Raw genomic sequence first — 14,172 nt, 5'->3', positions numbered from 1 at the left:
GACTCCCTCCCTTATTACGAAATAGTGAAGTTTGGTCGCAAGACAATACACGCACATGGGCATACATCGGTCTCAGACACGTTCCCATATAATGAACATAGACAATAGCACGTATATCTAAAAACGAATTTATCAGAGGATCAGTATGGCCAGCAGAAACTTCAACATTTCCAGTTATAAATTTATTTACTTCCATCAGCAACGTTTTGAGATACAAATCTCATCTTAAGGGCTAAAAACAAAGAATATGAAAATCCATACATTAGGAGTCAGGCTAAAATGGAGCACATTGTAAATGAAGTTATGCGGGACCATAGATAATATACTGACTCAAACCAAAGCAAACGCACAATACGCCAAGTCCTCGTAACCATACGGCGATATAAAAGAGCATATGAAACGTTGAATTTGTACAACAAAAATTGTTTGTGAAGTAGTGATATTTATGTATACACGCAAATTCAATGAAATGAACAAGCACACTCACACCCTTAAGGCCCCATACACTGGACGATTGTTTGAACGATTGTCTAAACGATTGTCGTTATCGACACACACACACACACACACACACACACTATTCACAGTATGAACGATCTCCGAAGCGATTTCAGTCTGAACAAAGATTTCGTCTCGCGAAGACATGGCCTCATCCCTAGAAGAGACGCTCGCGATAGCGTTATATTCGGCAGACAAACCCATACATTGAACGACCTGTGTATGACAGACATAAGTCGCAAGCTAGTAACCGCGAAACTCCGCACATCTTTCCATTCAAACAAGCCCATACACAATGTTTTTGTGAACCTTACAGACAATCGTTCATACAGTCGTTCAATGTATGGGCCCTTTATGGGCCCTTGATGTAAATGCGTACAATCATGAAAATATATAACATCTCATATAGATTACGAACTTGTTTGAGAATGGAGGAAACTGAAAATGTGGTAAAAATCGTAGGCGTGTATAAACAAGAACCAAGTAAAACATGCGCTGAAGCTTCTTCGGCGCAATCGAGTCTTCTGTATATCGTATAATGATGTATAAAACCAGCAGCTATGACCAGTAACGTTTCAGTCCGCTCACCAGATACGCTAGAGTGAGGGTGCGTCCCATGCCTCCGGAAAGTGCTGCCAGATGCACGATCCATGGCTAACTTTAACCTTAAAAAAAAGAAGAAGAAAAAAAAGAACTGTGGTTAGAGGATTGCAATATGGTATGTTTGATGATTGGAGGGTGGATGATCGAAAATACCAATTTGCAGCCCTCTAGCCTCAGTAGTGTTTTTGTAGATTTGAGAGCGGACGGACGGACAGACAAAACCGGCACAATAGTTTTCTTTTACGGAAAGCTAAAAAGGACTTTATTTTAATCCACATTTTAAAATGTGAGATTTTCGGGAAAAATTGACATTGAATATGTAAAACCACTTATTTTAAAATATTCCTCCTCAAACAAGGTCGCTCACGAAAATTTTTACGTAAAATAGTGAATATCATAACAGCAAATAAAGACAAATAATTTTAAAGCGTGAAAAATCATCAGGGAAGAAATTTTTATCTTTGGATTTGATCAACTTTGCGAAACTTGGTCATGTATACCATTAGAATTAAAAATTAGTTCATTTTTCATTATTTACGAAACAGTAGATTATCATTATAAATTCAGAAAAAAAGTTTTATTTATTTTCATAGCCATGAAAATGTTACTAATAATCTGAGTACTCAAAATTTTCCAATTGTCACTTAAAATGTTGTGCTGTGCCTTCCGTTGCTAAGAAATATATTTTCAGGGCAAAAATGAAATAATGCTATATATGGTAATAAGCTGCTATCAGATTCGTCCTCCTTATTATATACTTCAATCGTATCTTTTATATTTTTTTATTAACTACCACTTACATAACAGGTTCAATGATTCTCGTCTATCTCTTTCGTCTTTTAGTTTGAAGTATAATAAAAGAAAAGAAAAAAAAAGTTTGGAAAGGGGACTTTAAACAGTTTTGTTTCTCCAAAGATTTTCAATCTGGAATGAAAGACTGGATAACTGAATATTCAAGGATTCTCGCATTTTTAAAGCTTTGCGATATTGTTTTTCTTATTTAGTAATCTGTCCTGTATGTAAGATTAATCTTTATGTTAAATATTAATTTTTTCGTGAGAGACTTCTGATTATAGATTATATGTCTCATATAGATAGTTAAAGTGTTTCGAGGGTAATTTTTCTTTGAACTAAAAAAAATATACATTCTTTCTTTCTCTTCTTGTCCCCTTGTGCCTTTCTCTTTTTCTCTCTTTCTTTTTTTTTTGTGCGCTTACATATCTACACCCTCATACAAGCTCAGACAACATGAAAAACGCAAGGAAATGTAGTATGGATGCAGTCAAACGCATCAACAATCTGTCTACTCACGAGTCCTAACTTCGACAAGCGTTGACAGCAAGTGTCAAACAAAACTATTCCAAACATTCGAAGTCATGCCATTCACAAAGACAACTGCATGGCCAGTAATGCGTGCTCTCTCTCTCTCTCTCTCTCTCTCTCTCTCTCTCTCTCTCTCTCTCTCTCTCTCTCTCTCTCTCTCTCTCTCGTCGAGCACAAGTTGAAATTCGGATGTACAAATAAATATCAAATCACTCGCGCGCATTCATATAAGTCTTCTAGTAATTCTGGTTTCGTTTATATTCGTTCAAATGAACGCGAAAGTTGTACGAATAGGCACACATACAGACTGGCAGGACATAATTTTTTTCCTGCAATTGTGAAATGACCTTTCTCATTTGTGAAATATATGCAATTCTCAGAATTTTTATTCGATAGTACTGAAACGTTTGATAAAACTAGCGACAGATATTTTTTCGTGTTGTTCTTCAGCATTTTATCACAAATTTCTGTTACCATATATTGTATATACCGATCTGAGCCTAAAGGGAGGTCTAGGAGGAGACACTCCAACCGCCTATGCCCACGTCCTTTACTCGCATGTAGGTGTCCCCGGCCCTTTATTTTTTGCGAGGGAAAAAAAATTAGGGGAGGTTAAAAGAACAATTCAAGGTATTATTTCACAGGTAAACTGGAGGAAAAACTGGGTAACATCTAAAATGGTATTGCTGTTTCACACACTCCCGCCGAATCCTCTGCGACATGTCGTTTCCCTGCGTAAAATGGTCCATAAAATTCTGTTTTGCATGCACTGCCAGCTTCCTCCCCGTCAAGGTCCCTTTTTTTTTTTTTTTTTTTTTTTTTTATTTTTTTTTTTTTTTTTTTTTTTTTTTACTCAGCTTCACACTGGTCTTGCCATGCATTTCAATCCACTGTCTCCATATCAGATTAATGAACGGTTGTAACTGGCTGATTTTACTCATACTTAAATATTTAAGTTCCACATTTTCAGGTATGTATGCTGTATGATTGATTGCTATAGCAATGCATGTCTATGTTCAAAATACGATAATCCTTCTTTGATGAAAATGATCCAAAATTTGTCTACAATCATTTCAATAAGATTTTCTATTTAAATGTAGATAGAAATTATTATTATACACCGGGCGCCAAAAAGCAGTTTTGTTCTCGTGCGGAATTAGAACCAGCAACTGTAGGTAACTAGAACATTCATTGGACATTACGGTAATGGATTCTGAAATGAATGTGACGAAGATAAAATGGATATCATTGAAAATCAATAGTGACTGATACCAATCTTTCGTCAATAAATAGGATCTGTCGCGCCAGTTTGTATTGAGTATCTCACTCGAGTTTTTTATTTTTTTCCCTGTTTCAATCCCAACTTACCCTTCCCTTTTCATTGTTTTTAATGTTCATTTTTACCATATAACCTTTTCCTCTTCGATCACTAATTTTCATTGTTATTCTTAGCTGTATTCCTCCTAATTATCATGTAGCTCTTCCCCGCCCTTTTTCCTTAGACCTTCCATTTTTCGTATTTCCTCCTCCCCTTTTCCCCCACCCTTAACCTCACTTCCCTTCGCTCCTCTTTCTCCCGCCCTCTGGTTCATTCACCTTCCTTTCTCGTTTCTCTTCGTATTTTGTCTTAATCATTCGGGTGACCTTATCCTTCCCCACTTTTTCAAACCTCCCACGTCTACAACCGCCTATCTCCCTCCTTCCATCTCCGTTCCTCTCTCTCTTTTTCATTTCTTCTTCTTCTCTTTCTCCTCTCTACATCTTTTCTTGTTGATCTCCCTGTATCCTCCTTTATCGCCCTTTAACCTACCTGAAGATTGTTGCATACGTCTCTATTCAGTTTCCTTTTTCAATATTCCATCGTTCTGTCCTAATCCCCCTTTACTTCTTCGGACTTTCACTTCCTCTGCTCTTTTATTCAATTTCACTTTCTCTTCCCTCTCCGCCTTCACATCCTATCCCTCCTCTTCACCCAGGTAATCTTCACCTGTATCCATTTAGACCTTCATGAATTTAATTTGCTCATGGGTCTAGATCCTTCATAACTTCTTTACGCCTTTTCCCTATTCCTCTTATTTAACCCAGTTCTTCGAGTTTACCCCCCCCCCCTCTCTCTCTCTCTCTCTCTCTCTTTTTCTCCTCCTATCCCCACCCTCCGCTTATTCAGCCCTCCATTGTCCTTCACCTTCCCTTCCCTTTTTCTTTGAACACCTCTCTCTCTCTCTCTCTCTCTCTCTCTCTCTCTCTCTCTCTCTCTCTCTCTTTTTATTCAATTCTTCATCATCCTGCCCATTTCCCAGTTCTTCTCAGCCCCCTATTTCCCTCCTTCCCTCCTTTATTCTTCGTCTCTCCTCCTCCTCCTCCTCCTCCTCCTCCTTATTTAGTCCTCCACCATCCTACCCATTCCCCAGTTCTTCTCAACCCCCTTTCCATCCTTCCTTCCTTTTTTCTTGGAGCACACCTCCTCTCTCTCTCTCTCTCTCTCTCTCTCTCTCTCTCTCTCTCTCTCCCCTCCTCCTCCTTCTCCTCCTTTTACCACACTGTCCACTTCTCGCTCCTCCGGTTAGTCTTCTCTTATCTCCCTAGTTTACCTGCATGAACGCTGCGGGGTCCGGCTCCTTAATGGCTTCAATGCAGAACTGGACGAGGGCGGTGGTCTGGTGGAGGCGTCGCGTGCATCCCGAGGCTTGGTCCCTACAGGAAGAGAGAAAGAGAGAGAGAGAGGGTTAGGGAACGTGTCAGAAGAATAGGGGGCGTGGTCGAACGGGAGGAATTAGGGTGTTCAGCGCGAGGGGGGAAGACAATAAAATGATATAAAAAAAAATCTTTTGGTTGAAGAGAAGAATAGGTCTTGCCAAAGAAAAGACCACGCTTCTAAGATACATATATACACACACACACACACACACACATATATATATATATATATATATATATATATATATATATATATATTATATATATTATATATATATATATATATATAAATAGATATATATATATGTATAAATATATAGTATATATATATATATATATATATATATATATATATATATATATAAACTCAACTGAATAATTTGCACCAGTGTATCCGATTTAAAGGAGAAAAGGAGAATGATAGTAAGTTACCTTTCTTCGACATTTTAATATGTCGTTCAGAAGATAATAGAATTACATATGCAGTATATAGAAAACCAACCCATGCAGAGTCATTTACTCATGCTTTTTCTTTCCATTCAGATGTGGAAATAGGTGTTATATGTCATATATTATTAAGAGCATACAAATTTTGTGATATTGAATTTTTAGAGAATGAAATAACTCATATCAAAAATGTTTAAACTGCACTTGGTTACAATACAAGTGATATTCATTAGGCACATTTTAAGGCAAGTAGAATATATTATGTGGCAAGGGAGAAAAGGAGCTTCCTAGGTGATAATAACTCTGTTTTAGTCTTACTACAAACCAAAGAAAACCCTTGACTTTTAAAAGAATATTTGAAATTTTGTGACATTGTCCCAGTATATAAGAATACAAACACTGTTCAAAAGTACCTAACAGATAATATTGAAAATGAAGACGAAAAACAAGGATGTATTTACGAAATTCCCTGCCAAGAGAATTGTATAAGTGAAACGATTGATTTTGACAGAAGAAAAAGACAACATCGTGACTCATTAAGGAAAGGTGATGAAAACAATGACCTCTTTCAATATAGACAAAGTAAAAATCATATTGTTAACCTGGACAGAATGAAAAACAAAGTATGTTAATAACACTGAAAAAAGAGAACTTTTAGAATCTATGTTAATCCAATATGTTCACACCATAAATATATATGAGTAATTTTAAACTGGACCTTTTTTGTAATGCAATTATGACAAAACGTGTAGTTAGTGTACCTAAGTTGTTAAGCAAGATTGGCAAACCACCTTAGGGCGGTTACTCTGATCAACTATATACTTGTACATTGATATTTCTTTTGCCTTGGCCATTGTTTTCAGATTTTGTAACCTTTTTTTCTTTCTTTCTGAAAGAGGGAGAGAATGCACTCTCCGAATGCTTATAGAAAAACTTAATTTTTAGAGAATGAAATAACTCATATCAAAAATGTTTAAACTGCACTTGGTTACAATACAAGTGATATCATTGGGCACATTTTATATATATATATATATATATATATATATATATATATATATATATATATATATATATATATATATATATATATATATATATATATCAACTTTGAAGTTTAATTATTAATCTTCTTCTGTTGCTTATATTTATTTTCAAACTGCCGGATTGAAAGGCATGTAAGATATTGAATTCATAGTTTACTGCAGTCCTGCTTATGAATGATTTAAAAAAGTGAGAAATGTTCAGTAGTTAAGAAATTTGTTTTGATTCCTATTTCACATATAAAATGATGTGGGAATTTGTAGCAGTCATGTGGCTTATTGACGATACCAGGCGACAGTTGGTTAATAAAATTTCCATGTAACTGTCAGGAGAATTGTCTGTCTTCCTTGTATGCTTTTTTAATTTAAAATTTTATTTGTTTCTGTTACTGTAGTGTACATTATTCTCGTCCCCATTACCTCTCTTCTCTGTCTGCCAGTCTCTCTCACTTCTCTCTCACACACAATCAATATTTTATATATACATACATACACACACACACACACATATATATATTATGTGTAGTATATATATATATAATATATATATATATATATATATATGTGTGTGTGTGTATAAATGTATGTATGTATGTATGTATAAAGTATTGATTGTGAGTGAGAGAGAAGTGAGAGAGACAGACAGACAGAGAAAGAGAGGTAAGGGGGACGAGAATAATGTACACTACAGTAATAGAAACAACTAAAATTTTAAATTAAAAAAACATACAAGGAAGACAGACAATTCTCCTGACAGTTACATGGAAATTTTATTAACCAACTGTCGCCTGGTATCGTCAATAGGCCACAAGGCTAGCTACAAATTCCAAATTCCCACATCATTTTATATGTGAAATAGGAATCAAAACAAATTTCTTAACTTCTGAACATTTCATTACTTTTTTTAAATCATTCATAAGCAGGACTGCAGTAAACTATGAATTCAATATCTTACTTGCCTTTCAATCCGGCAGTTTGAAATAAATATGAAATAAATATAAACAACAGAAGAAAATTAATAATTAAACTTCAAAGTTTTTGAAGTCTTTCGCTGAAACTTCGTGTGAATCAAGTAGAAATCTTCCTTGAAACAGGTTTCGCTCACAAGAACAAAATCTCTAAAAAACTAAAACTATAAACACTTACGAGCTTTACCATCATACAAAATAGTTGTTGTGAGAATTATTAGTCGAATTTAATGCAAACTGTTATCGTTAGACATATTTTGTGGAAAAAGATCCCTAAAATAGTATTATAATGATTCAAAACTGCCCAAGAATTGAATGAATTTATTATTACTTTCCTACATGCCACAGATTCCTTTTTAGGGCGAGTCCAAGTCAACAAACACATGCAAAAGCGAATTTTCTTAAGTGACGAAAGCTGAACTTTGGGTATTACGGCGAAAGTTCTCAAAAATTCGTTAAAAGCAAGGTTGTTATATAAATGGAATATTAGTATGCAAAATCATGTAAAATAATCATGTTAAAAATAATGTGCACAATAAATGAAAAGTTCTACTCAGAACTACAAATCACATTATATTCATATATAGAACTACAAGAAAATGGTGAATTACTACGGAAGTGTCTAATAGTCAAATTCCCTCCTCCTTATCTAATCTCATCAATTCCTATCAACATAAGAATTTTATTAATCTTTAATTGTAAAACTAAAGTCAGTAATATCTTCGTCTGTCCCTTAAACAGACTCATCTTGAGCACGCATGTAAACTTCCTAGACAATACAGGGAACTGTTGCTGTACAAGGCGTCTCTTACCTGTAGATCTTGGTTGTGGCTTCTCTTTCAGCTGCTAGTTGAGCCAAAAGTCTCGTGCGGGCAGTATGTACAGCCTCCAGAAGCTCCGCGCACTGTCTCTCCACCTCCGCGGCCAAAGTATCACAATGGGCCTTTAGGGAGAAAAAATAAAATGGCATTTAATATGTAAGGGTATTTTTCGATGACCCTAGCTCTCTCTCTCTCTCTCTCTCTCTCTCTCTCTCTCTCTCTCTCTAGGTCAGTCACAGGTATATCTTAGTCTTATACTATATATATAATATATATATATATATATATATGTATATTATATATATATATATATATATATACATACATACATACACAAGGTGTTTCGAAATTAGAGCCACCCGCCCCCCTTTACAGCATAAATTAAAATTGATATGGCCAAAAAGAAAAGTAATTCAGAACAGGTATTTATTTAAGTTTCTCTCTGAGTATTTATATTTTGTGTGGCCTCCATCTGCCTGTACCACAGCCTGCATCCTTGAGGGGTATGATTTCAGCAAATCGCAAAAAAGTTGAGGCTCAAACTCCAATTCTGTGAGCACTTCGGTCACCTCTCTTCGCAGGTCGTCGAGGCTTGGTATACCATCATAGTTCACTGTGCGCACTTCAACACGATCCTTTAAGATACTACCAATGTTTTCACCCACTGTAGGGTCAGAGGAGCTACCCGGAAATTCACTTGATGAGAAGAAATCGATACAACTGTTTCGAAGCAACTCCTGTCTCTGAAGAGCCTTGAAACATGGTGCCTTATCAAGCAAAAATGTGATTTCTTCAACAGATAACACATTTTCAGGATCTTTGAGGAAAGGAAATACTCCACCAGTAAGCACAGTTTCTCTGAAGTATTCACCATTCCATGACTGTCCCATGACTGTCCTTTTTCTTTGATGATCCACATTAACCGTTTGGCTGTGAAACAGAAAAATTCCCAAACATTCAGGAAATTTCACAACTTGGCGATTGCGCATGTCATCGCTGATATCATACAATTTTGCAGCCCAAATGACGTCATTTTTATGAATTGACTTCCTTTTTGTGTAAATGAAGAATTCATATGATGCAGCAACATGAAGAAAGTCAGCTTCATCCCAGTCCTTAAGAAATGAACCACAAAACCATGTACGGTCTTCTCTCTGTTGGTGAGTGATGTTGGGCTTGCTGATAACATGAAATGGCTTGATACCAGATTTTTTCAACTCACGATTTACAGCACTATAACTTCTCTTCTTTCCCATTTTTGTTTCTAGTTCAAGCACCATTTCACATAAAGACTTTCTTGGTCTATCCACTGCCTCAGCTATGATGTCTTTTGACGCCTTAGAAAAGATTCACTCTTTTCACGATGACAGTCATATGGATTTTGTTCCAGCTTCTTTTAACAAAGGATTCATCTCTTTTAATGTATTTAGTTATCCAGGAACGTGAAATGAAGGATGTGACAGCATTCCCTGGCCTCTCTGAAGGTTATAGCCCGGATTCGGTCAACCCATCTGATTTCCTCCGAGTTGTTAGCCATGGCTGTATCTAACTCCGTCACTCAGTCAGAAAATACAAGAAATGTAAAATGAAAAATAGCTTAATAGAAACTTAAGGTAATGTACTTGGAGATAGGCTATAGCAGAAAACTTCATAACTTTTCATTTGTTCTGTGGAGGGGGGGGGGCCTCTAATTTCGAAACACCCGGTATATATGCATATGTATGTATATAATTTATATATATATATAAGATCATACATACATACATAAACATACATACATACATACAGAAATATAAATAAAATCTATATATATAGCTATATATATATATATCATATCCTACTATAGTATATATACATATATATATATATATATATATATATATATATATATATATATAATATATATAATATATATATATATATACTTCTTCTTAACCTTATGTTACCCTTATCTTCAGAGCAGGTGTCCGGTTTTAGCTCACTTGAGTTGAAAGCCGGAAAGCTCTTTTGATCGAAGTTAGTCTGACGCGCATTCACTGTATGTATGACGTAATCCTTTCATATTTCCGTCTTTTTCTCAAGGAATAGAGGATCGTATCAGCCACTTTTCAAAAGACATTTTTGCATAAATAGGATTTATGTTTATTCAGATAACTTTGGCCTTACGCATGCAAAAGGGGAGTAATAAAGAACAGTGAAAAAATGGAAGGGCCATTTTAAAATCCTTCATGTTTAGAATTATTGATCAAGAAAAGACAACACGTGAACGCATTCCTTATGTGAAGTGGATTTAATTTTGCTCGAACTGTGGGCTTTAGGGGCAAAATGGGGCTACATTATAATTCCAGACTTACGTAAAAATATGCGAGAAAAATTCTTAAAATTTTTCCCCTAAAATCAAGCACAATGCCACTATCAGATCAATGTCCAATCATCTCCATTCTTTAATGATTTCGTGCTTTTAGAAATCTTGTCCCCAATGGTGTCTAAAATTCTTCCAAGGATTTTGTAACTAAGAACCTCTTCTCATGGGCGTCATTTGTTGTTGAGCATACTATGAGAGAAATTAATTTCAGATGAATAGTGAGTCAACAATTGAATAGACGATGATTTGCTGTTACCAAGAATGACTGGGAATTTTAAGACGAAAATGAAAATGGGATTTCGCCGTAAATGTCAGTCAGATTGAGAATTATAATTACCTGAATTATACCTGCTTATTGTTATTTCCCCGAAAATTATCATCATCGTGGCGTTCACAGAAATAAATGTATGCTATTTTTCAAATGGATGACACTTTATTTAGAAAAATAATGATTAAAGTTCCATATACGTACACATATTAACATTTGTCATCCTAAAAATAGTTATGATGGTGTCTTTCACGGGGAGGTCTGATGCTATTCAAATGCAAAAGCTTTTGTTGAAAAGATTCTCAAGGTGTCGTCTATCGACCTAAAAATCTGATGAAATAAAGACTTCTGCCTGAATTACCTACATCAATTACCTACATTTCATTTTCCGGTATATATAGAGAATGTAGCATAGTTACGTAATGTATACAATAGGGAATAAGTCGGTAATTCTCTATTAAAATCCTTCACTTTTATTTAATACGAACAATGTTTAAAACCCTGTACTTTGGATGATCAGGACGTTGTCATTAAAACAAAATGCATCTCCACGATTTAATTTAGAGACGATAACTAAAATATATTTCTTTTCAGTATTATTTCGCAGTCTTTCAGTTATTTTCATGAACTATTAATCATATCTTTATCTTGTTTTTGAAATTTTCAGATGAAAAGTATTAAAATCTTACAGATATCCTGAGAAAAAGTAAACCGACTCCTTCTGACTCCTGTTTCTTGAGAGAGAGAGAGAGAGAGAGAGAGAGAGAGAGAGAGAGAGAGAGAGAGAGAGATGTTATTAAAATCTTACAGATATTCAGAAAAAAGTAAACCGACTACCTTCTGACTCCTGCTTCTTGTTAGAGAGAGAGAGAGAGAGAGATCTAATTCGATGACCAAGCAGATTAAAATGGCAACTATACTGAGAGTAAACGTCCGTACCTGTCAACTCTCGGATGCACCATTACTGTCATCAGTTATAAGTACACTTTGTAAAAGTTAAAAGTTAACAAGGAAATTATCAAGCTTTGAAAGCTATTATCTTGCAACATTGATTTACACACCATAATATGGTCGCATGTACCGAGGGTTATCTTTCAAGTAATAAAATTCTGATGCACATTAAAGTTCACCGCTCACTGTGTGAGTCTATCCATTAAAGCGAGAGTTGCCATTATATCTAAGCAACAGTACTTTCATGTTTATAACTTTAATTCTCCATTATCCCTCTTAGACGTATGACGGCAAGAGAGACTCGACAATTCGTAGCGTTCCTTCAACAATAATTTGTCGTACAAATGTGAAAACTCAAACAACAGTCACATTCACCTAACGAACCGAACTCTTCTTACAAATGTGCAAAAAAAATTCAGTCATGTAAGAAACAGAGGTCTTCAGAAAAAGGCAGAAATACCCTAAAATTACTGAATGCAATGAGATACGACGCAAACAATATTTCATTATGCAGAAAAAAATCCTTTTCATACGAAATAATACCTCTTAAGATAATACATATATAAAAAATGATTAAAGCACTGATTAGACCGTATATTTTTCATCTTCTCCTGGCACATTGTAATTACGGTCCACAACTGAGAGTGATGAACAATGAAGTTCTCCAAGTACTGTACTGGACATGCCACAAACAGCTTTCAGACTTACAGATGATTTGTTCTCTCTCTCTCTCTCTCTCTCTCTCTCTCTCTCTCTCTCTCTCTCTCCTGCAGATTAAAGTAAAAGGAAGAGTAAAGTTTTGCAACAGCATTCTTTTTTTTCTTCATATATATTATATAATATGAGTATATATATTATATATATATATATATATATATATATATATATATATAGATATACTATATCATACACATACATGCATATATATATATATATATATATATATATATATTTATATATATATTTATATATATATATATATATATATAGTATAATAGATATATATATATATATATATATATATATATATATATATAAGACTAGACTTAAAATAAACAAGGCACTAGAACTGATATCGGGAGAGAGATGATTTCACTTACATATGTGATTTTCATTATGAAACTGTAAGAGGTGAGGGGTAGAAGGCTGTATTGAAAGTTTATTGCAAATATTTCCTGTTAGCTTCTTTCATGGTAAAATGTATCTTTCAGTGATGAAGTTAAACTAATTATTGATAAAAATTACTATGATATGAAAAACAATAACATGGCTGATAAACATGGAAATCATTTCCCAATTTTTTTCCATAAATGGTGTGAGTAAAAACACTGAAATCTATTTTCACTGCATTTTGTACTAGTAAACAAAGTATGATAATGCAAGAGCTCATTTTCGTAGTATTCTTCACTAATTAAGATAAAATACTTCTCCAAGTTTCATGGAGACTCGAGACACGACTAGAAAAATCTTATCACTCACTTGAATTCCAACTGAGGAAATGGTGGAGTTTCCTTCTTCGCTCTTTGGACGGCTTTTAAATGAGGCTTTTATTAGTCTAGACGTTTTTAGAGCCGTGTAATGACCTATCGTCTTTTCAACGTCTCTTGAGAATTCGGAAATATGTGTAAAAAATTCGTCAGGAATCAGATCGAGTGTTACCAGATTTCTGTGGAAAGGCTTTTCGATTTTTCCAAGGAAAATCAGCATATTTCAGTTGGCACTTCAGTAGAGCCTCATTTGATTTATTTATGAAGTGAAATCTTTTACATTTTGATTTCATAAGTTAAACTAAGATATGTTTAGTTGATATATCTTTATCGTGTAATGGGCGATAAGCGCCAGAGGTTTTTGCAAAAAACGTTATTGGTTTCAACGGTAACGGGTGCAGATATTCACCGTCAGTTTTAGGCAAAAAAAAATTTTACGTACTGAGTTGGGATAGTGAGAGAAAGATAATATAAAACCTTGATGAAGAGAAGATCTAGTTATTAATCTGAGTCTTCTACTAGCAAGGGCTCAAATTCCACTATCGATGAAGAATTTGTCTTCCATTTTCTTTTGGATTTCAAGGTTTTCAGCGAATAGCAAATCCGACTTGTTAAGAAATACAAAAGACTGAAGGTTTTGTGGCTATTTCATCTCGTATTGTTAACTACTTTGGTTGTCAAAGAGATCACATAAGAAACGT

General features: G+C 34.7%; 1 protein-coding gene across 2 annotated transcripts in view; it reads right to left on the bottom strand.

The window, feature by feature from the left end:
- LOC135226645 (E3 ubiquitin-protein ligase TRIM9-like) overlaps positions 1 to 14,172 on the bottom strand; it is a 256,198-nt gene that overhangs the window by 25,741 nt on the left and 216,285 nt on the right. For both annotated transcript variants that reach the window (XM_064266360.1, XM_064266365.1), the window contains exons 3-4: positions 8,392 to 8,522; positions 5,016 to 5,118 (exon numbers count right to left, since the gene is read on the bottom strand). In XM_064266360.1, coding sequence (XP_064122430.1) covers positions 5,016 to 5,118; positions 8,392 to 8,522 — 234 coding nt within the window. The remainder of the gene's footprint in view (positions 1 to 5,015; positions 5,119 to 8,391; positions 8,523 to 14,172) is intronic.

The sequence above is a fragment of the Macrobrachium nipponense genome, chromosome 20 (genome assembly GCF_015104395.2).
Source record: "Macrobrachium nipponense isolate FS-2020 chromosome 20, ASM1510439v2, whole genome shotgun sequence".
Lineage (NCBI taxonomy): Eukaryota > Metazoa > Arthropoda > Malacostraca > Decapoda > Palaemonidae > Macrobrachium > Macrobrachium nipponense.
Note: the sequence above shows the minus strand (reverse complement) of the source record. Positions and strands in the feature narration are given on the sequence as shown.